At 32.7% G+C, this 24,099-nt stretch overlaps 1 protein-coding gene and 1 long non-coding RNA gene across 3 annotated transcripts; one reads left to right on the plus strand and one right to left on the minus strand.

Moving 5' to 3' along the window:
- Window positions 1–2,067: 2,067 nt before the first annotated feature.
- On the minus strand, window positions 2,068–9,954 carry LOC113732331 (U3 small nucleolar RNA-associated protein 21 homolog). 2 transcript variants are annotated; one of them, XM_027258033.2, is made up of 7 exons: window positions 9,655–9,954; window positions 9,527–9,554; window positions 7,565–7,665; window positions 5,863–6,066; window positions 3,882–5,781; window positions 3,148–3,359; window positions 2,068–2,911 (listed from the first exon to the last, which is right to left on the minus strand). In XM_027258033.2, exons 1-7 carry the CDS (start codon window positions 9,778–9,780, stop codon window positions 2,762–2,764), a joined length of 2,721 nt encoding a protein of 906 aa, XP_027113834.1. In that variant the 5' UTR covers window positions 9,781–9,954; the 3' UTR covers window positions 2,068–2,761. The 2 variants fall into 2 exon arrangements, with proteins under 2 accessions (XP_027113834.1, XP_027113835.1); XM_027258034.2 differs by lacking the exons at window positions 9,527–9,554; window positions 9,655–9,954 and adding an exon at window positions 6,998–7,065.
- A 7,388-nt stretch (window positions 9,955–17,342) lies between these two features.
- LOC113732333 (uncharacterized) lies at window positions 17,343–18,751 on the plus strand. Its single transcript, XR_003458723.2, has 2 exons — window positions 17,343–18,381; window positions 18,475–18,751. It is a non-coding gene; the product is annotated as an uncharacterized lncRNA (long non-coding RNA).
- The last annotated feature ends 5,348 nt before the right edge of the window (window positions 18,752–24,099 follow it).

A 24,099-nucleotide genomic window follows, 5' to 3' on the forward strand; every position in this document is an offset into this window, starting at 1 on the left:
TATATATAGGGAAAGATAGTGAAGGATGAAGCTTTTGACTGGAAATCGGGATCCTCCATTTATACCTTATAAAAATTTCTATGTAAGATAATTTTGTAATGAAGCTTGACAGTAAGCTACATGATTAGGATCCTCCATTTCTCTGATCATAAAACAAAAATGATTTTTAAACATAAGAAGCGTTGATAACTCATTTCACTTTTCTTTTTTTTTTTTGAGTAACTCATTTCGTAATTGAAATCACGGTCCATTTTAGTTATGTGCAAAAAGTCAAAATGTACAACAATGTTTCACCATTTGATTAAGGCATTAAGCAACACAGATGATGCACAGTCCAAATTTGTTCATCAGTATAACGTATAAACACTTGTAAACAATTGGTACTTTCAAGGGTGAGTCTTACTCTTAACATAATGTAAACATTATTTTTTGGCTATGATGGCCAGATTATGAATGGAAAAGGGGTTACGATGATGGTTGTAAGAGACAACTGTTTGAAATAATTTAATTCCAAATTGGATTTGATTTCTCTCTAGCGGAGTCTCTTTCCATTTCTCATAATGTACATCTGAATGCATAATATATGTCTTTATTTATCGGCAAGAGACATAATTATTTTAAATTTGACTGATCTTAACTTTATTAATAAATGAAGATAAGTATGCACTGTAGAAAATAGAAAGAAAATCTATGGGAAAGAAGTCACGTCCGTCCAAATTCTGCAAATAAGAGAAATTATAAGTTATACGGTTCACAGCATATACCACATAACTCTAACATAAAAGACAAACATACAACTAATTTACAATGAATTACAATTTGTTCATAAAGCGTTACACTAATATTTAGAAATAGTTATCAAGGGTTACAATCATTTCTGTCCCCATCCAAATTATGACTACCAATCTAAGGGACGGATGATCCAATTGTCCCTGCTTGATCCAACTGTCTATGTTACAAGTAGGCGGCCTACCCCAAAATAGATGGAACTCTATTTTTAAACACATTCTTTTTTTTTTCTCTGAAAAAATATATAATTAAAAATTACTATAGTATATTCCAAATTCTAGAAAAATTACCAGCACCCAAATGAATATCTGCACATTTTATAAATCATCAGATCTACAAGTTAATTACTCCATACTCAAATAACAAGTAAATAAATTTAAGAAATTTCATATTTGACAAACATATTTGTAGCACAAAGATCACTAGCTGTTATTAGTTTTGCCAGCGCAAAAAAAAAAAAATAGTCACCAAGCTTTCCAATTAATCTACCGAACTTTTTTTGAAGCTAGCAAGCTAAAATAATCATTCACGAAGTTTTCTTCTTGTGTTGACAAAGCAAGAAACAAATCAAATCAACAGAATTAATTAACTTCATCATGTTAAAACAATTTTCCAATCACAATCAAGTACAGATTGTTATAGCCTCCCTTGTTGCCGCCAATAATTTTGAGTCAAGAAAGCTGTCACAAGAAGAGATTATAGACCATCTTTATAAATTTAAAAACTACATTTACATACAGGAATGGCATATAGTTTTGCCACTCGTATTTTTCATATGTACAGTTACAATAAAGCATTTGAAAAAATCTCTAAAAAAAAATAGCTAATACAAATGGAATCAATCTTATATTGTAACCTGGATGATTTCATAATCTAGATAGTTCAGATACTTTATCGAGCTAATACTTTATGCTAGCAGGATTCAGTTTCATTAGATATTTAGATCAAGAATTTGTTCCAAAGAGAATCCAATTTTAGGTGTGATATATCAAAACACTTTTATCATAGAGAAAATCAAGATTTGGTTGGATGTTTACCACCCTTTTCTATTAAATATTTGAACTGAACACCTAATCCAATCTTGGTTTAATCGGCCATATTGAGTATTCTAAGTTGGGTTTAAAACAACGTTGCAAGTTCAAAAAACAAAAAAAAATAAAATAAAATAAGATTTCCCAGAACAACTGTTGTTTCATCTTGTATATGATTTTATGTGGCTAAAGCACGTGATTTATTACCAAGTGTTTAGGGTTGTTGGTTATAGAAGTGGACTGAACATTTGATCAATATCCATCCTTCAAATTTTACTGAATAACAAACTACAGATTTTCAATGTCTTGCAAAATACATAACCAGAATCGAATCAAATAACTCCTGCTCTAATACCAATGAGAAAATTACATATATTTCCTTCCATAATTGAACATCTTATATTTTCCAGTCAAGGGAAAAAAAAAAAAAAAGTATAGGCCTTGAAACTGGGTTGCCCACACTTAAAAATTAAACTGGAATCTATGTAGCCACTTGTACCACGTTCTGTTCAGAAAAGAATCCTGATATGCCATGCGGAAAATGGATTAGTATACGATAGCAAACTTTTGACCCTTGAAGAGATTCCGCTCCCATGCTGCTGCCCATGAAGCTCGATAGCTGTGGCCAACAAGATCAGCACGTAAGGATTCACCACAACCTTATATAAGCTTATTCTTTCAAAATGGTGAAGATCTGATGGGCGGAATGAGAACTGGAACCTTGCAAGTGCCCATAAAATAACCTCCTTTCATCTATGGTCCCAGAACCCATAAGACATATAGCGAACAAACGTAATACTCATCGTGGACTAGTTAAGCGAAGCTCCATCTCAGTACCAAACCGTGTAAGTGACAAGTTTGCAACACAGTTTGGCATGGAAAACTGAACTCTTGGCAACAGAATGAGCTTCTAGGATAGAAGGCATCCATTAATCCAGCAATCAAAACTGTGAATTACTCAAAAATGTCACCATGCATCTAGTACTCTGGAACAACTTATCCACTCTTTGCCATACTGCTGATTGGACTTCCAAAAGCTTCCTTGCTTTGTCCTGTAACTTTGACTGGCACCGAATTGTTTCCCCATGAATCTGGCCGGCAAAGAACACGAGCAACATGTCATATGACCAAATGGATAGTAGCTAGTGAAACCTAAGCAATAGATGATTATGTGCTCATACTCATAAAATTCAAGATCTCAAAACAGAGAATTAGGAGATGCTTCTCCTTATAAGAACTTGCATGTCATTTTTATTTTCTAATTTTACAAGCTAAAAAAACTCCCTTGTGGAAGAAAAACAAATAGAGAACACTATAAAATTCATACCTTTAAAAACAATCTGATGACAGCCTGAATAAACTCGAAATTATTCCTGCATGAAATCTCGTGCACAAAATAATCCAAAAGCAGTTCAATAAAGTATAGCTCAGGCCTTTTGTCCATTTCTTGATCATCATCATCAATAACCTGAAGCATTCTCAGTTCCATATCCAGAGCTGAAGGAGATAAGCTTTTGATGTAATCCGTGAAAGCTGAAACTGCAACATAGATCAAAGCAGGTGTAAATGACAAAATTACGGAAACTAAACAGAAATCATGTCGCTCCTAAATTCATTATCCACTACACTTAAAAATGCTTTAGGTCCGTATTTACACCACCCAAATGGTGTAATATGGAAGTTCACTTTACTTATATAGGATCCAACATAGATTCATGATCAGCCCTGTCAAATCAATGCTACAGTCGAAAGCGGCAGTTCGCATCTAAACAGTAGAAAGACTGAAACCCTTTTTATGCGTTGAAAAGATGTTTTGGTACTTACTAATTACCTTCTAGTTTTCTATCTCAATTTACTAGCCATTCACAGCACCAGTGCCCCCACAATTATTCAAGTTTTACTCCACATAAAGACTAGAAAGAAAACTGAGTTACCAATACATGTTATTTCAAAATCTAAGCTACCCCCAACCTCACAGAATTCAACTTGGCCATACTATAACCTATGCTACCACTGCTCAACTAGTAGCCCAAACAAATAACAGAGAACCAATGGACTCACAATTTCCTACATCCACAGATGACTGAAGATATTGCAAGAACTGGGATGGTGGTAGATCAGACTTTTTTCCGTTGCTTAATGCTTCACCAGCTTGAGTATCCTTCTCTTTATCAGCAGATTCACCAGATTTAAATAATATCTCACCAGAAAGAGATGGAATAGAAGGTAGGAAAAAAGGTGCCCTTTCAGGTTTTTTGGGAGGCTCAATTGGTTTGTTTCTGGCCTTGATAATGTCCAGATTAATCAAGCTTTGCCACTGACTCTTGGGCAAAAGTGAAAGGGTAACAAGATCAGGGATTTGTTTATCTAATTTTGTGGAGTGAGAAGTATTTTGCAAAGGAGCATCTAAAATGGTCTTCTCAGAGTCATTCTCTGGAGAGCCTTCTACAGGAGCAACGGAAGGCAACTTGACACTCAAAATTTCATTCCTGCTGCCATATGATTCAAAATTAGCAGATCCAGAAAACATTGCCCGATTGACCCACAGATAAACTCCATTTTGATCAACATGAGTTGTTGCTAGGACATCCATATTGGGTGACAATGACAATGCAGTTATAGACACATCAACCTGCATGGCATCTATCTGTCTGGCCAAGATAACATCCCAGATTCTAAGACTCCCATCCATGCTGGATGTCAAAAGCCATTTTCCATCCTCACTAAAGCACATGTCAGTTATACGGTCAGTATGACCTTCAAATTTACGAACCATTCGTAGTGCAATAACATCATATAATCGAATGACTAGATCATCAGCTACAGTAGCCAGCAGCCCATTTACACGGTGATAAACAATCTTTACCAGCGAATTGCCTATTTCCCATCTAGACTTTAACTCGCGTCCCTTGAAATCCCATACTTTGATGTCCCCATGATATCCAGCACTTACCATTATAGTATTTGTAGAATCACATGCAAGGCCAATGACTTCACCATCATGGGCAGCACCTTTCCCTTCCAATGCATCTAGATAACTGCCTCGGCTAATTCCTGACTGTAGATTAAATCGCTCAATCCACCCACCGGCAGTACCTAGAATAGCAAAGTTGCCACATGCACTGATGGTACATGCCTTAACTGGTGTCTGGTCTTCGGTGCATGGAGTAAGAATATGCTCGCCAAGGACAAAATTTTGAAGCCTCCACACATATGCTTGAGCAGTATCTCTATGGCATGTCACCACATTACACCAATCACGTTGCCTAATTTCAGCAACATCAAATGCAATGACAGGCTTCAGCTTTATCTCTTCTTCCTTCAACCTGAGCTTTTTTGCTCTTTTAGAAACATGACGCTGAGATAACTCTCTGCTTTGCTGGTCCTGGATCACAGAAAAAAGTCGAAAGGCACGATCTTGACCGGCTGATAGAATGTGCCTGCCATTAGCATAGAACTTGATGCATAAAGGAGGAGCACTGTGCCCACTTCTAAACCTCAGCAAACGAGGATCCCCATCGCTTGTATCAAAAATCCACATTTTAAGAGAATTGTCCATGGATGAACTCATCAGTACAGGCTCATTAGCAAAGAAGTAGAGAGAAGTTATAGAGCAATCATGGGCCTCTCTAATAATAGACTGCAGTCTTCTCTTCTCAAGATTCCATATGCTTATGACCCCAGAAGAACCTCCAGAAGCTAGAAGGGGCTGCCCATCAGTGCGGAAGGATAAGGCTGTTACAGCACCTCGAGTAGAATGACTAAAGGACACTATCTCTTCATCATAGCGAATGTTGTGCACATGAATCTTTCCATCAGCGCATCCAATCCCAACAACATCTAAAGCTGGGGATGAAACACAACAGCTTATAGATGATTTCCACCCTTTGAACTCATAAAGTTTTTTCCTTGTGCTAATATTCCAAAGTTGAAGAGACCCTTCCTGACTTCCAACTATAACCTGTTCACAATTTGTTGATGAGAAACAAGTTCCAAAAAATAGTCATGAAAGACAGACTATAAAGTCAGGGATATCAGATACCTTGTTCAAGTAAGTATCTGGGTGCATTATGCAACTAGGGGTGAAGTTGTCCTCAAGCATAACATGTCCAACTGGAGCAAGGCTCTTGTCTATTTCTTTGAATGCCCATGTGAATATATTGCCTTCAACATCAACACTTAAGATATGTGCACCAAAAAGAAGCAAGTGATTAACCTTTGCACCATGCCTGCTCCAAGTCGCCACCTGTTCCACATGTAAACCTCACAATAAGGTTCAATTTTTTTTTAGTAACAAACAAACTCCTCATATAACAATCATTTAAAAAGTTCTCTTATTACGATCTCCTTTTCATGCAAGGTACTACTTCGAACCTACATTTAGTCATTGACAATCAGGCACTATGATCATGAACATACATACTTCTGGATAGGAAACACCAAAATTGTGGGGTGAAAGATTTCTATTCCTATTCATATTCATAGAAAATTTTCCAATTACAGGCACTAAGGTTTCTTAGGAATAACTTTCTTAAGCTTCTTACTTTAACTATACAAAACATTGCTTAGCCACAAACCTTGCTTCTTATGACAGTTTTATTTTGGCAGAGCAAATGAAAGTAACATACTTAGTTAATCCCTAGTAAGACTAGTCAAAATAGATTCTCCTGCCTGCTGAAGCAGTTGCTCAAATTGACTACCAGTAGCTTGCTTAGATAGGTTCTTACTATTATCACTAGCTACTTGATGATTATATGCTTCAACTAACTTCTCCAAAAATAATTGAGCCATTTCAAACTGGTCCTGAGGAGCGATTCTTTTTATTGCTTTGATTGATCTGTGGTAAATCCCAGATTTTTCAACCATTTTGTGTTTTCTTCTTGCTACTAGTGCATTTGCTATTGCCAAACTTATATTTAGCTAGTAGACTATATAATCACCTATCTTTGTGGGCAAACACTTTTCAATTGCATAATATTTCTTTAAACCTTACCTTATTCATGTTCATTTCTTAATTTGAATGTTCTAAATCAACTAAACCATTTAAAACCAATGCAGGCTCCCTACCATGTCAAAGTGAATGTCTGACAACGAATAAGAATAATAAATACACATATTATTTCCTTATAGGCTTCATCATCTGGCTAGTATACTAAACATGTTGAAGAGGAAGTTACCACGTCCATAAAAATGGGAGGCCAAATGTGTGCCACAAAAATGTGTGTTCACTAATAGTGCCTGCTGCCTGGGAACATGAAAAGAAGTAATGAATGTGCAGAACTGTCTTAGAAGATTGAGAATGCCTAATATAAGAATACCATTCTTTGGTACAGCAATATGGAACAAATCAACTCAATTCATGTCATGACTTTCTGGCAAAGACATGAAGCAAGGTATAATTGGTCACCTACAGCTTATTCTGACAAATGGTCATGCATCAAATGCAAGAAGTCATGCAAAGTCTAGCAACAAAAGCATGATAACTCATCCGTATGGTATTTGCATTTTCTAACTAGCCTAGCAGTTTCAAGGAGATATGGGGCATTTTCAGTGTGCAGTCCTTTAGAACATGTTGACATAGAACCGTTCCAATAAAACTAATCAAATAGACCAAAAGCCTATTGTAAAGCATAACTGACAGTCCTTTTTACCAAGGAAATGATTCGCTAATAAAGCTACACATATTAAATTTCACATCATGAAGACCTGTCATCCGTGCAATACACAGAACTTTTAGGACAAACCTGATGGGCACGTTTAAAAACTGCAATACTACTCCCATTTGCAGCAAAGGTGTACTCGCGATAAGAAGCAAGAGCTCGTATCTTTTTTGGAAGTTGAGGGCCTTCATTAAAATCCTCACCAGTAAGCATGTTTAGCAATAATTAGAGAGAAATACAAACTCAATAAGTTGATGGAAGAGATAAAGAATCAGTAAAAACTTTACAACTATACAATCAACAACAATTTTGCCAACAGAACACTTTTGAGATACTAATCAAATCAAAAGATCTACAGTTACATGAAAAATTCTATTTGCAACATTTATTCATGCTTGCAACACATTGACAATGAGTACTAAAGGTGCTAGATTTCACAATCAAATACGAAAGAAAGCACCAGACATCATGAATTAATGCAAGTCTAGCAAAACTTCTTTACAACTAATTAATGACACAAAAAACCACAAATACAAGAGGTACGGCAATCAGAAAGCTCCCCAACAAGTCCATCAAATACTGTCCATACAAGTAGGAATTAGCTGACCAGTACAATAAGTAAGCAATACAAATTACATTCAGAAGTATCCAAGAAATCTCCAGTACATCTTTAGAAGCCACATTTTCCCTTTCTCTACAATATGCCCACGTCAGTTAACATGCTGGTAATATGTGCAGTCCCTAATTCTAATGTACATTATTAGGATAGTATTACGCTTCTTTGCCTTTAAACTAAAACCTAAATAAGCTTATCATTGTGCTTGATATCACACAATAAGTGCAGGGATCAATTTATACAAGCCTAAGGTTAGCAAGAAGAACGTACAATGCTTTTTTGTGTTTAGTCCAAGCTTATATAAGGATCGCCATTGTGCTATTGTGCTTATTATATATCTAAGAAGCACAATACAAGCCTTATATAGGCTTAAAGTAACTAGAAGAAGGTAAGTGTAGTACAAACACACAAACATCACAATATTAATACCTAAAAGGGTCAAGAAAGAGAAAGTCCAAAGATAGTTTCAAGATTCCTTTGCAGTAATTCCATATTGAATTAAGTTTTACAGCAGCTCCAGATCAAGAGTTGCTAATTTATGAAGAGCTTATGCGGTTTTGGCTCTTAAATGCTATCCAAAGCAACCTGAGTAAATGTACTTGCCAGGATAACCAACCAAAATGGGCACCATTTTACTGGGGTTATTAATTTCGTTAGAAGTTTCACAACAGGTCACTTAAATTTTAATAAACAATTTTTTCACAATTTAGCAACTACAAATCAAATCCACAAGTTTGGTTATTGATGGTTCAGTTTACTTGGTAAGACAACCCTACAAACAAACCGAAACCAAATAATAGAAGTGGTTAACCAACTACAGGCACAATTAATCATCTAAAAACACATGAACCAAATTTATTGGAAACAGGCAGTTGACCATTTAACCAGAAAATTCGAACGCCCTAATCTTCAGATCCTCTATTTTTTAATTAGTTATATATCTTCAATTTTTTTAGACAGGCCTTTTGGTTGTCATCAGCCACAGCCAGAAGCAAATTTACTACATTTCTATTGAACTGGAATGTAGAAGTTCATCAGTAGTCTATTTACTACATTTTTTTGAACTGGAATGCTACTAAATTTACTTCTACAGTAGTCTATTTACTAAATTTGCTTCTACAGTTCATCAGGCCTTTTGGTTGTCATTCTAATTCAAACTGTGTATATGGTAAATTCCAATTCCAAAATCCAAAATATATCGAACTTCAGAACCTCCTTTCCTAAAGGTATTCTCCAAACGCTTCCAAATTTCCCTTCAGAACAGATTTTGTACAGATGGAAAGAAATCCTTTCTTCTCCGTAACTAATCACTTCATTTTTTAAAAAAAAATTAATTGAAAAAGTAGCATTTAAACACTAATGCTCAAGAAATATGCATTGAAATATAGAAATGAATTGGAGAAACAAAACCACGAGGTTCCAATACTTACCAACTAGTACCAGACTGAGCTTGGCGCACTGCAAGAAACAAGAATTAAAGCCTTCAAAAAAATTCCAAAATTTGCCAAAAAAAATTGTACCCAAATGGAAATGCATAAAATAAGAAAATAAAAATTACGTTGTAAATTTGCCATGCTTTTCCGACGCTGACGGTGACGAAGGTTTCGGTGCCGAGTCTCTGAACGGAGAAAGGGACATTGGTTGTGATGTATCCTATGGCCCTAAACGGTTCAAAAATCCCCATTACTTGAGAACTTTTTTCTCTATCACACACAAAAACACGCTCAGAAACACGCAGCAGAGCTGAATTGAGAAGAGGGAAGAATCAGGATGATTTCCGACCTGCTAGGGTTTTGGACAGGAATGGAAAGCGGCTGTAAAGGGTTTTAGGGCACATGCTTTACATAACGGCGTCGTTCGTTGGCTTGGGTTGTTACTTGTTAGTCTCTGCGTTTTAATTACATTTACCTCCCATGTGTTTTCGTCATGTTACTATCATACCCCATATATTTTGTAAAATAACTATAGGGCCCGTGGACCAAGACGTCAACTAGTCAAGTGATAAACCTGCAACGGGTGGGCACGGGTCGGATATCAGCCCCTAAAATATCGGATCAGCTATTTTGCGACCTAACCCGCTCCTAATGTTTTTGGATACCCGCTATTCGGGTACTCGAAAAAAAAGGGGCTGCTAAAAAAAAAACTATTTTTCAATAAAAAAATATTTTTCACTTAATATCAACATTTTTCCAATAAAAAAAAGTAGCTTTTCAATTAACATTGGTAGAGATATTATAATCAAAATCCATACATCACCATTCTCACACATTTCATCTAATAATCAAACCGATTTCATAAATTTAGTACATATTAGAATTATAATATCTAATAGATAAAACGAAATTTTATGATAATCTTGAGTACATCACCATTCTCACGCATTTCATCCTTCTACAATATAACAAACACAAGGATAATAAGTATATGACAACTTTTCCAACTTTTCCAAGTATAACAAACACAAGGATAAAACGATGTTTTATGATAATTTTGAGTACATCACCATTTTCACGCATTTCATCCTTTTACAACATAACAAACACAAGGATAATAAGTATATGGCAACTTTTCCAATTTCCTTAAGGATATTATGGTACAAGATTGCATCCAAAATTAGTCGATTGTGGAATCAAGTCTGGAAAAGAATTGAACAGAACTAATAATTTTTGAAGAAAGTATAACCAAAATAATCTTGAAAAATTTTCCTCAACTTTCTTACATCTTTGGAATAGACCTTGTTGCATTAAAGGTGATGAAAAAGAAAAATAAATTTCTTGCACTAAAATAAAGGAGACAAATTTAAGAGACACAATTGCAATAAAATAAATAAATAAATGAAAGACACAAATGTTTTAATTATCTAGCTAACAGAAAATTGGAGCTCCAAACACAAATTTTTTATTGAATTGGTGAAAAATTTGCAGGAAAGATCGATAGAAATAGAATAAAAATGAAAAAGGATGAAAGGGATAAACAATTTTTGTGATAGAGTTTCACAAATTTTTCTTTGTTTTATTCATTTGGTTCACGTTTCACCAAGAATATTCACTTTTTTTTACACAAGATGAGGAGAGGCGGATCATATGAGATTAAAATATGAGGTTGTGAACCACTTTACTTACACTTAGAATTAAAAATTATAAAATCATATAATGAACCCTTATTTTTTTAATATTTATATAATATATCTTGCGGGTCGGGTACCTGCGGGTTTTTATTTTGTTGATCCATATCCGTATCCATTTTTGCGGGTACCCAACCCGTATCTGCCCCGCTAAGAAAAATCGGAGGATATCCTATTTTTCGGATCGGAACGGATCGGGTTTCGGATCGGATCGGATTTTTTGCTCACCCCTGATCGTTGCTGTTGAGATATGCCTAAAATTACCTTTTACAAATAGAAGGATAAGAAGGTTTTTTTTTTCCCCTTCCACCTTTTACAAATAGAAGGATGAGAAGCTTCCCCCCTACCCTTTCCCGCTTAAGGATCGGAGTCGCTTTTGAATAAAAATAAATAAATAAACTTTTAAGTTACATGTGCTATGCTAGTATACACACTTTATAAAAATTAATAATTTGATGATAACTTATTTCATTCACTCTGTTTTTGGTTGATGTGTTACTCTAAATCAAGTAATTCAGCATTTCATTCTAAAGTTTAACAAAGAAACAAAGCTACACCATAGCAGCAAGTATGTATTGTAAATTATTGGTTGGCTTTACCTTGCTCTTCGAGCAGGGTTGCCCAAGATTTGTTCATGAATAGTTTTTTGTTTCTTGTATGTGTTTTAGGTAATAGGAAAAGTGTGTTTTAGGGTAATAGGAAAAGTGTGAAGTGGTGATATTACTTAGATAATAATAAAGGTTAATAAAATTAGTGAATAGTAGAAAAATGAGTATGTGTGAAAATTTGGGTATGAATGAGATTTTGTGTTTAAGTGGTATAAATATTATTTTCATGAATAAATGTATGCTGGGAAAAAATATAAATAATGAAGGTGTTGAATATTTTTATTATGTATGGCTATACAATAGTAGATAGGTATATATGTGTAGAAAATTGATATAAATAGGGGAGTAAATGGTTTTGTTGTTAGTTTTCATCTAGTGAAAATCAATAGCTTTTTTTTGCTTATTGTATTTGATAAATGGTTTTGATAATGATTTGTTGCCGGCCGACTCGAGTCAGAAGCGAACTCTGTCGGATAGGTTGGTAATCTTGAGATAGTGTTTTGGTATACTCGAATATTAGCACGAAATCAGGTGGAGTACTGACCAGTGAATAAAATGAATTGAATGAATAGATGAAATGATCAATGTAGAAATTTTTATTTTCAAATGTCAGAAGTTATAAGGAAGAGATGGGCGGAGATTGAATGAATGAATGAATAAATAGCTCTAAATGGGCTCGTATCCTTTAAATGATTGAGTGTTTACTTCTTGGAATGCCTTGAAACTGTTTATCACTGTAAAAAGTGTGTGAAATTGTTAAATGGAATATTTTGTAATTTGGCTGGTGTTTTGTTTGGATGCTTGTTTGGGAACATCACTGGGAGTAAGCTCATCCTATTAGTTTGTTTTCCTTACAGGAGTGGAGGTCAGGAATTAATAAGTTTGAACTAATGTGTAATGATTCTCTTGCACATGTATTTTGGCAGATAGATTATATTTTGATATTTGGCGGTGTATCTTACGTTACACTTTTGGTTGTAATTAAACTTGAATTTTGGTTGAATTGTAGAACTCTAATGTTAATTTGGAGGCTTGAAAGATTATTTTGAGAATTTATTATAGTGAGTCCTGGCGATAGTTGAGCAGGCGGTCTGTCAAACCCTTAGCTACGCCTAGGGGGAGGTGGGGTCGTCACACCAGTTAACGACAAATTTATCTTTATATTGAAGTCTTAATCTAAATCATGAAAAATCCAACAATTCCCTTCTAAGGTTCAACAAAAAAAAAAAAACAAAATCTCAAAATGTTAACGAGTTTCTATAAAAAAAATTAATTGTGCAAACCTATTTATATGAGTGAGAGAGAGAGAAAGAGGGGAGAAGAGAGAAAATGGGACATGCCATTTGACATTATTAAAAAACTTGGGGCTTTTTTTCATTTGGAAAAAAATTGGCTCTGTTTAGACTCATTTTTTCCCAAACATTATATGGAATATACATCTATGACAATAAAAGTGAAAAAATTAGTCTAAAACACCAAAAAAGACAAATAAGAATGCCAATAGAAAGCACCACAGAATACAAAAAATCACTTAAAGAACATATCCACACACAAACACATCATCACTTCTTTCTCTATTCTCAGGCACCAAATCATGACCCTCTAATCTGCGCCACCCTTCTCATTTATGGCCCCTCGATCACTAGGGGATAAGCATAAATGGATTTACACCAATTTACTATTTAATTTTGAAATGAAGTTGGTAATTTTAAACTGGTAAAGTGAGATGTGATGCGCCGTTAGTATTTGCAATTAATAATAATAGGATTTGCAAATTGATAATAACCAATTTTAACTCAAATACAGAAAATAGGATAGGCTACCATTTATCGCATTCATTTGCCAAATTAGTTTATGTACTATATATCTCAAATAATTGTATGTTTGTATATAATAGTAGTATTATTATATATTATATAAGTAAAGCTATAATAATAGTAGTATTATTATATATTATATAGGTAAAGCTATAACAGTAGGTAGAATTATCATATACCTATTTTAATGTTTGTAATATAACTATAATAATAAACTAACTATAATACTTATCCTTATATAAAGAACTAGATAAGTATAGTTCTAAAGATTACACATAATTAGTGATTAGACATTGTTTCATGTTTGAATTATTGAATATTTGAATATGTAACATGTAAGCATACTCTAAAAGTACACGTATAATATATGAATTTATATTCACTAATCACTAATCTTATTTAAGGATGGACAATTAAGGACAATGCACATACATTGCACATGAACATATTAATGTATTATAATTCACCATTGAAAGTAATCAGATCATTTGAAAATTAAGCATTTAAACTACATAAAATAAGAATAAATTAATAAGTGTAATGCATTACATGTTAATCTCATTTCATGAATAAATGTATAAGTACACATAACTACACAAGTGAAATTGGCAAAGTAATCACTTATCATTGTAAACTGTAACTTATTATGTTTTACATTGAATTGTAATTTGATTTGAATTAACCACTTTTTGTTTTCTTCTTAAATCATTCAAGATATAACTAGATATAGGAAAAAATGATTACTAATGGATTTTCCAAATTGTTAGAACAGGATTAGCATGTTAAATTTTGAATAATTTTGGGGTTCAAATCAAAATAAAAAATTTTACTAGTGAAGAACATAATCCATATAAAAGAATTTAGGATCCCAATTTGGTAAATTAGTATTTAGTAATTACTAATTAGTAACTTATGACTTTTGAGTAGGTTATTTAGACTAGAGAGTTAGACTAATAATTAGCAATTAGTCAATTTGTAAATTTTGTGGTTATAAATTGAGTAAATTGACATTTGACAAATACAAAATGACAAAATGACGAAATTGAGTAAATTGCAAGAACCCTAACCACTAACTTCTTATTTCTCTTCGTCACTCTTCTTTGCTCAATTCTTCTCCTTAGTCCTCACTCACTCATTTTCCTCCTTTTGATCACTACTCATACTTGTCCTCTTCTTATCATTTTTGAATCTTTACTCACTCTAACTCTTAATGGGTTAATTCTTATTATGGTTAAAATTCCAAAAAAATTTTGGTTGAAATCGATCAGTTACCGAAATTGTTAAATAGGTTAGTTTAAGTTTCGATGTTCACATACCTTGTTTTTCTTTTGCTTCTTTTTCTTTTTATAGTGTTTATTCTTATATAGGGTTGTCAGTAGTGGGAAAAAAGCATTTCGTTTCATATTTGAAATGTTATTGCTTTATTTCAATGTATTTCTTCTTGTAGAGGTCGAAGTTAGTTTTGTTTTTGCTATGCAGAATAAAACTCAAGCTAAGATGCTAGAATAAGGAGTCTAAAAATGATATACTTGATTTTTTTATGCTAGAGTAATTCGAAATTCTTAACTAGTTTTTTATATTAATTGTATCTAATTTTTTGAGTCCAAAATGATAGACTTGGTACATGTTCCATTCTATTTTTCTTGTTTTTTTAATGTTAATTGTAGTATTAGTACATCAATTGGTTTTCTTAAAGGTTTGTGAACTCAAATTGCTGATTTTTTTTAGATTACCCAACCAGGTCGAGATAATAGTAGATTGGTTTGATAAAAGTTCTAATCCAACTCTAGTTTTTGCTCCTAGATCGAAAGATTTAGGAGGGTCAAAAAAGTGAGGACCATACAAGAAGAGGTCTGCAGCTTTGTCACATTTTAAAGATGTATATAGGCGTGATATCAGACATGGTAAGTACTTATACAATGGCCACCTTTCTCATACCTCCATTTTCTATCACCCAATTTTGCCTTTACAACCTCTTCCTCTTCCTTTTGACCCATGGTCATTACTACCACTACCACAACTACTCTCTTCTTAATTTTACTTTTTTTTTCTGGCAATTCCTACCCCTTTCCTACCTTTTTCCAATCAAATCCCTTTCAATTTCACATTCTGAAACTCTTCATATTTCCTAACGCCTTTCTATATCCCCTTCCATTTTTGCACCTTCACCTCTCACTTTTCTATACCCATTTCCTATCTTGAGTGCCCATTCTTATATCTCCGCTCTTCCCACTTTCGTCCAATAGCATCTCTCACCTTATGCTCCCTAACCACAAAGATCGCCTTCTTCCCACAATTACTTGTCCCCCTTTTCTCTCATCTCCCTCTACCCCTTCACTGCACATAGCCTATTTTGCCATTTTTAGCAAATCTAAAATCGTTTTAGTAAATCATCTCCAAAGAAATTTCATCAAAAAATATTTTGAAAAAGGATACTATTTTTGACAAATTATATAAACACATTCCTTTTGAGATATGTAAGGATTGATTATTGACATTTAAAGTAGCTCTATTATCTCATCTCCTGAAACATTTCTTCTATAATTTTTTATCTATCATGTCTTCATTGTCGCTTCTTACATCAACCTATTACATTATGCACTAGAAATTTCATCAGTTTTCATTGGCTCAAATTCTATTTCTCTTCTTACTCAAACTTGCTCTCTAATGCAATATTCTTGTTTTCCTCATTTTCTATTTTAGTTTCATATTTTATCATAAATACAGTTAAATATATCAAAATTTAGCCAACAATTTAGTTTGTTGTTCCTTTTATCTTAAGAAAAAGAAAACTAAAATAAAAAAAAATCGAACTTTGTTGCATGGGGCTCAAAATCTTTATTGGAGTTGCTCGGTCAATTGACAAATATACAAGGAGTTCAAGCGTTATTAAATATCAATTGCTACCATTAATGAGTATACAAAAACAAACTATTTGATTAATCTAATGAACAAGAAGGAATTTAAATGTGATTAGAACATTCAAACTATCTTTGGAGATTTGTGCATCACATAAAAATTAATGATTTTCTAGAGATATCTAGTAATATAAACTAGGAAGGTGTCTGATATTTTACATGGAAGACTATCAAAAGACTAGAGTTTAAAAACCTCCTAAAAGTTGTTCATGTAGGAGGCAAAATTATGGTGAATTTCTTGATATATTGTTAATATACCAAAACATCACATTTGTGATGTTCTGTAGGATAGTGTCACCGCAAATGAGAAAATTGGCGTACAAAAAATCCAATTTGTTTTAGCTTTTAATTATGCGAGACCAAAGCTTAACAACTTTTTTTTCTAAATGCTTCTAGTCGCCGCTTGCCGCATCCATTAAACGTGATTGGCCATTGATCAAGCATGATCAACGGTCGATTTTTAAACTTGCAGGAGGAAATTTTTTTATTTTTTAGAACAATTTTTAATAACATGCTTCCTGTCACCGCAAGTGTCAGAGATTGATGCATCCAAAAATAGATGTTGTGAATGTGATTGGTTGTTGATCAAGTACGATCAATGGTCAACTTTTAAACTGGCAGGAAATTATTTTTTTTTTAATTTTTCAATAGCCACATGTGACGTTTGTATTACATCGCATCCAAAAATAGGTGCGGCATAGTGGTATGACTGTTGATCAATACTGATCAACAATTAATGCTCTCCACCGACAATTTCATTGTTATTGAAAACGACGAATTTTGGCCGTCGATTTTAAGGAGATCAACAGTTTTTGTATTTGATACAAACGATGTAAACCCATCGATACAAACGAGTGAAGTTTTTTCTATAGATAGGTAGCCAAATTCATCCATTTCTCTCTCACCAACCCCTTTTTTCTCTATTGTCCATCCCTATTCGTGGATTGTCCATCCTTGTATTCCTTTCTCCTCCAGTGTCCTCCCAAAGTAGTGCTTCCGCCAGTGTCTTCCCAAAGCAGAGGCAGAACTAATGTCTTTCCAAAATAATGCTTCCGCCTCGCTTGTGTCGTCTGAAGCTTTCAAGTAGTCGGTTCCAATTGCATGTCTCCTGTGTCTTCTTAAAGCAGACTGTGCAGCCGGTGTCTTTCCTGAAACTCCGGAGTGAGAAGACGAGCCTCATTCGTCACATTTGGCAAAATAGGTACTGTCATTCAGTAATTAGTATTAGTAATTTTTTTGATATAATGGATTTGATGTTGTGTGTGAAGTTGAAGTTGATTAATTAATAGTATTTAGTAATTTTTTATGCATAATGTGAATTAGTATGCCGTTATTAGTAAATAGTAACTAGTAAATAGCAAATAGCAATAATAAATAGTAATTTTAGTAATTAGTAATTAATAGTAATAGTAAACAGTAGTAGTAATTAGTAATCGGCAGTTACATAGTAAATATTAAATAATAGTAACAATACTAGTAATTAGTAATTATGAGTTAATGGAGAACCGACACTTTAAGGTTGAGAGGTTGAAAGTTGTACCCCTATTAGAGTTTTTATACGAGTCTCTTTCAAATGATGCACCGAAAGAATTAGTTTGCCAGCATGTTCGGTGCTATATTTTGATGTTATTTGGAAGACAGTTGTTTGCCGATATATGTGGCAATGTTTTCAGTTGTCTTTGGTTAGATTATATCCGACACAGAGGGTATAAGCCAATACAGTTGGGGCAGTGCAATATTTGCTGTTTATACTCTTATCTCTGCAAAGCATCGTAGGTTTCAACGAGCTACACTGTTGGCCCATATATGCTTCTATAGGTGAGAATGAAATAGCTTTTGGATGTTTGAATGTCTTTATTTTAGTCGAATGCATAAATAATATGACTTGGACAATTTTTTCTTTATTAACAGTTATGGGTATGGGAGAGAATGCCCAAAATTCGCTCCACCGTGTTGGTTTCCACTGCACAAGGAAATGAATTTCCTAAAGGCGGTCGGAGGGGCGGCAGCCGTACAACGAAATATGTGCTCTCGCATGTTATGTCCTCCTTTTGTGATCAACTTACCAAGATGGACATTGATGAGCTATTCTACTAATAAATATTGCTATTGTAAAGTCAATATGTATTTACTGTCGCGACTAACTCCATTTCTGATTGCCATAGTTTATTTGGGAGTCTTATCCTGATGACCTTATTGCACATCTTTCTGCCTATTGCTCAGTAGGGCGACACATCTGACGATCTATAGTTCCGTTGATATATTGGAAAGTTGTCGAAGTTCACCTTTTACAAATTTAACAAATGAACACATATAAAAAGGTAACTAGAAGCTAATTCGTTCATCTACATATTTGTATACAAAAACATATTGGTAAATTCTCAGTTATTATGTATAATTTAGATCACATATATATGCTAAGAATATACATAATTTCAATTTCATAAGAGTTTATGTATTTTTAATATAATTTTTTTTCAATTGGTCTTCTCTCACTAAAACTTTTATATCAAATTTCTACTATATATTCTAATTATTTTTCTTACTTTATTTCTCCTATAGTAAGCTTTATATTCGTCCAAGTGATACATGCAAGGTAAAAAAAAATATATTATGTATTGTACGTATGGAGACATAAGTACATCCTAATTATTCAATAAATAAAATGATTAAACTAAAAAATGAACATCAGAACTCAAACAATCATCCAAATATAGCCATAAAATACTCAAACTCGGTAGTATGTCATTAAAACTATTTTATATATTTGACGGTAGTAATTAGATATATTTTTTGATAATTAACCGCAAAGTTGAATTTGACCAAGAATTTTCTCGTTTCCAAGTTATACTAGTTCATATGTCCACATTTACATATTCACAAATTTTGTAGTTCATAAATTGTAATAGATTTGCATATTGACATTCATATACTCACTTACACATGTTGCCCATCAAAAAAATGGAAATGTTAATTTCATTTTAAATTGAACTGATTCAAATTCCATTTTGATGAATTTGTATTTTCTAGCTACATCTTTAGAACCACAAAACTCCATGAAAATCCCTTCAATTGTACAATCAAGAATTTTATTATATTCTACAATGAAATAGTGCAAAATCATGCATTACACGTGATTGTATATTTATGAGAAAATTCTTATATATCACTTATTTGAAAAGATACCTAAGAATGACTATCACAATAGTCACAATAAAGATGTAAAATCAAACATACCAAATTTCAAAGCATATCATAAAAGAAATTACCCAAAAAAGTAAATGATTTCGTTACAAGAAAGAAAAAAGAAAAACACTACTATGTGCATACAAACATGTGACTTTATTCTAACTATTCAACAAATCATGAAATAAATACGCCAAAAAATGAGTACTAGAGCTCAAATAGAAGGGAATACAAAAGTAAAACTTTTTTTTGAAGGCCTTGATAGTGTATTAAGTAAGGTCAAAGATTTTTGGGTAAATCACTAATAACCTTCTATGTTTTTGTATAGTGCCATATGACACTACTAAGATCAAAGATATCCACTTAGCCAATAGTGATATGTAAAGTGCAAAATGGCTGAAAAAGCACCCTTATAACAAAGATGATTCTTTTACTTTTTTCAAGCTAGTAATTGAAGATACGTGATATTCCTCCTTAGACAAATTACAATTTTTATGCCAGAAAAAACTCATAACATTTTCGCTGAAGAAACAATCAGAAAATATAGATTAAAGGATGAAATTTTCAATTTAACTCAGTTGACTCACCGTGTAGATCATCCTTTAGTTGTAGTAATGCAGCATTCAAGTTCTTTTAGCCAAATAAATTATTCATATATGCACCATCAAAAGATTTCTTAATTTGCAATGTTAGCATTGGCTTTTCTAATAAAAACCATAACAATTATCATACGTCCATTAAGGAAAGAAAATTCTATATTTGTGTCTAAGAGTTGAAAATAATGAGTAAGATGATGCTGAAAATGAAATCCATACTAATATTATCATCACTCACAGTCAAGTAATCTTTATCACCAACAAAATCAATGTTCTATAACAATTTATCTAAAATTTTAGTGCATGTTTACTAAATATATGCACATAAGTTTTTTAGTGTGGATAAATGAAGGCATTTGATTATACAATTAAGATTTATTGAATTATATGCCTTCCACATGTTATATAATAATACAACTATAAAATAGTACATTAAGCGATTTTTGGTATAATAATAACCATTTAAATGATTAATCAACTATATATTTAAATTATTAAATATCATAATTTCAAGAATAACATATCCTTGTGCCTTACTCTCTTTGAATGTGAGATAGAAACATAGTCTTATTATCTAACCTATTCATCACTCCGTTGCTATTTGATTCTTCTAAATTGATTAGTTAGCCAATAAAGTATAATGAAAAAATGAAAAAATTCAACCAAGGTCCATTTTTATATACTTAGGATTAAATTTTAGTTAAATGATGGTAACTTTTTACTCGCTACTAATGTATTACTCTAGATCATGCAAAATCTCAAAATTTCCACTTCCAAAGTTTAAATCGATGGAGCAAAAATCACACAATGTTAGTAAGTTTGTGCGTATAATGTGATAATGTGTGTCTATATAAAAGAGAGGAAGTGATTGAGATAGAGAAGGAGAAGATATAAATCTAACTTTTCCGTTTTATGCATAATATCTAATAAATTTACAAGATGCAAAAAAACCCTTGTAGTTCAAAAAAAGTCAAGAAGCTCTTCATGGTTCAAATTTTTAAAGAACCTTCCTATATTTTGAACGTAGCTCGAATTTGGATGGAAATTAGCCAAACTAACAAAGAGTATAGTGGACTAACCTTATGTGTGAGTATAAGTGATAAAATCAATTTATTGTTAACAAATTTCTTTTGAAAAATATCCATTTTTCCTCAACCAAATTACTTTTTCATCTTCTCCATTTTTTCCCTCCAATTCTTTTTCTCCAATTCTTTTTTTTTTTCTTCCTTTTTTCCTTCTTTTTCAATGCACCAAATCTAAGCTCTAGTAACTACCTCTAATTCATCTAAATCCATCAAATCTCTAGATTCTGAAACCATTACCTCTAATTAGACTTTGATGCTATTTCTGATTCATCTTCTTTTTCATTGGAGACATCATCCCATCATCATCTTGAATTTGATATCTACCTACATCTTAAATTAGAGGCTGATTTCATTATCCTTATTCTTATAGCCATTATCAAACTTCTCTTTTAAAATGCCTATGGTAGTAGTACTGACTGTTAATAGCCCTAAGTATGGGTTTTAAGGTTTGGACCTCTTGATTCATAGATCTCTAAGTTTTTTGTTACCAAATTTAAAGCATAGAAAATTTCTTTAAGGGCTTCCTAACTTTCACTAAGGCTATAAAACATTTATTGTATTAAAACAGTTATGATATGATGGAACTTATAAAATAATAATGAATTAAACCTATCAGTTGGAATACATCATGGTTTCTGATTTTTTAAACTCAACTACATTGCGAATAGTTTTGCTATATTATATAGACATCATTACTATATATATGCCCCATACAAGTTGCATTAAAGTTATCAAAGTAATCTCTATCTTGATAAACTATATCCAGTTATTCTTTTAACTTTGATAGTGTATCTATTCATTTATTAATATTATCATCTCAATATGATATATATCAAAGATGAGATTATATATCGGATCAAATACCAACACGTGATCTTTTAAAGCTAAACTTAAAATATTAAATGAAATAATTCTACTATGTTCTAAACGTAATATGAACTTTGTATTAATTGATAACCTAAGAAAAGTTATTATAGTGATAAACGTAAGAGAGAGAGAGACAGAGTATATCCTAACTTATGTTATTTAAACTTAGGTATGGATGCCAGATTTGGGTATATGTCAAAATGTCTAGTTTAACAACTATCTAAAATTAAGATACGGAGACATTTCTAAAGACTCCGATACCTATGTTTTTAGGCTCGGACTGGCAAAGCGGTCGGATCAATCGAAAGGGAATCAGCCAAGAATCTGCTATGAGTTAGCTTAAAAACTCAGGAGTTAAAATACAGCTTTTTCCAATTTTTAACATTTTTTAAGTACAACGTTGACTTCTCTTGACTAATGAGTGACGAAATACTAAATTGAGAATTTCTCATTTCTGATTCTGAAAGATTAAAACGATGAAACCAAATAAGGATCCCTAGCTGCGGCCACTCTCAATTTTCAGATTCTCTTCGCCGGCCACCACTTGAAAACACTACCATTTTTCTCCTTTCAACTTATATTCTCTCTATACTAAATTCACAGTGACTGTAAGTTCACTGGTGGCAATCCTCAATTCCATCCAAGCAAAGTAATTTTTCTACTAACTTGGGCTTTGCAGATGACAACTAGCAAACGGTAGCTTCAATGCTCTTCGATGACCTTCCTTTCATCATGCGAAATTGAGATCCTAACTCTTACTAAGGTGAGTTATTTTTTCTACTCCTTTTTCTTTTTCCTTTTTCTCTTATTTTTATAAATTTTTTAGGAAATATTTCAATAACTACTTCTTGATGTATGATTCTTATCTACCGTTATAAAAAAATTCTGCCAGTCTAGACTTAAATTTATATGCTGAAGTTAGAGTAAATGTTTAAGTTTGACATGCCTTTTATCTGCCAATAATGTTTAGGTGTGAATTGGATTGGACTTAAGCAAAAGTATTGGAGTTATTATTAATTGATAAGCTATTGATGTTGAATGGTTGAACCATTTCTACCTTTTTTTGCTGCTGTGCACAATTTTTCTTTTTAGGGGAATAGTGTGAGAAATAGCAGCTTGTGATATTTTAATGGAATATGGATTGAATGGTATTTTTCACTTAAATTGTGAAACATATGGATCTAGTGAAGTCAGATTCACATGACTTCCAAACATGAATAGGTTAAGGTCAAATTTAGAGATTGCTTTTACTTGTTATTGCTCAATTTTAGTAGTATGATGTTAATTTAAATATAAATCTCGAAATTTTATTAAATGAGTTCAATTGGAGAGTCAATAGAGTAGTATTTTACATGATTTATGTTGATATAGCAATATCTTTCCCTCAGTGCTCTGGGTTTAAGTTAAAAGCAAGTATAATCTTTCCCTTAGGGCTAATTCCCTTAGTGATCTATTTGTTTTAATAGTTTGCTCAAGGACTTATTGAATGTTGCAAAAGCTTCTTTAACTACCATATTATGAATTATTCTTTGATAGATGAAATTTTGCCAAATCTCAAGCATGTACCACATCATGTCATGGCTAATTTTTCTACCTTACTATTTCTTTTCTTTTTTTTAAATAGAGTTAACACTTTCTCATCTTGTGGCTTGGAGAATTTATTGTACCTTACTATTTTTCTTTTTAATAGAGTTAATATTTCCTTTTTTTAATAGAGTTAATATTGTTGAACTCTTCAATGAAGTTGTTGATCGAGTCAATCGATCCTATTGACCATTGACCCCTGAATTTGGCCAAGTCGA

The sequence above is a fragment of the Coffea arabica genome, chromosome 2e (genome assembly GCF_036785885.1).
Source record: "Coffea arabica cultivar ET-39 chromosome 2e, Coffea Arabica ET-39 HiFi, whole genome shotgun sequence".
Classification (NCBI taxonomy): domain Eukaryota; kingdom Viridiplantae; phylum Streptophyta; class Magnoliopsida; order Gentianales; family Rubiaceae; genus Coffea; species Coffea arabica.

Excerpts from the sequence above, each read along its gene's own strand:
- LOC113732331 (XM_027258033.2), bottom strand. The coding sequence starts at position 9,780 with ATGGGGATTTTTGAACCGTTTAGGGCCATAGGATACATCACAACCAAT. Across the intron at positions 9,555-9,654 it reads AAGCATGGCAAATTTACAAC|TGCGCCAAGCTCAGTCTGGT; the intron begins GTAATTTTTATT and ends TGTTTCTTGCAG. Across the intron at positions 7,666-9,526 it reads GCTCAGTCTGGTACTAGTTG|GCCCTCAACTTCCAAAAAAG; the intron begins GTAAGTATTGGA and ends ATTTTAATGAAG.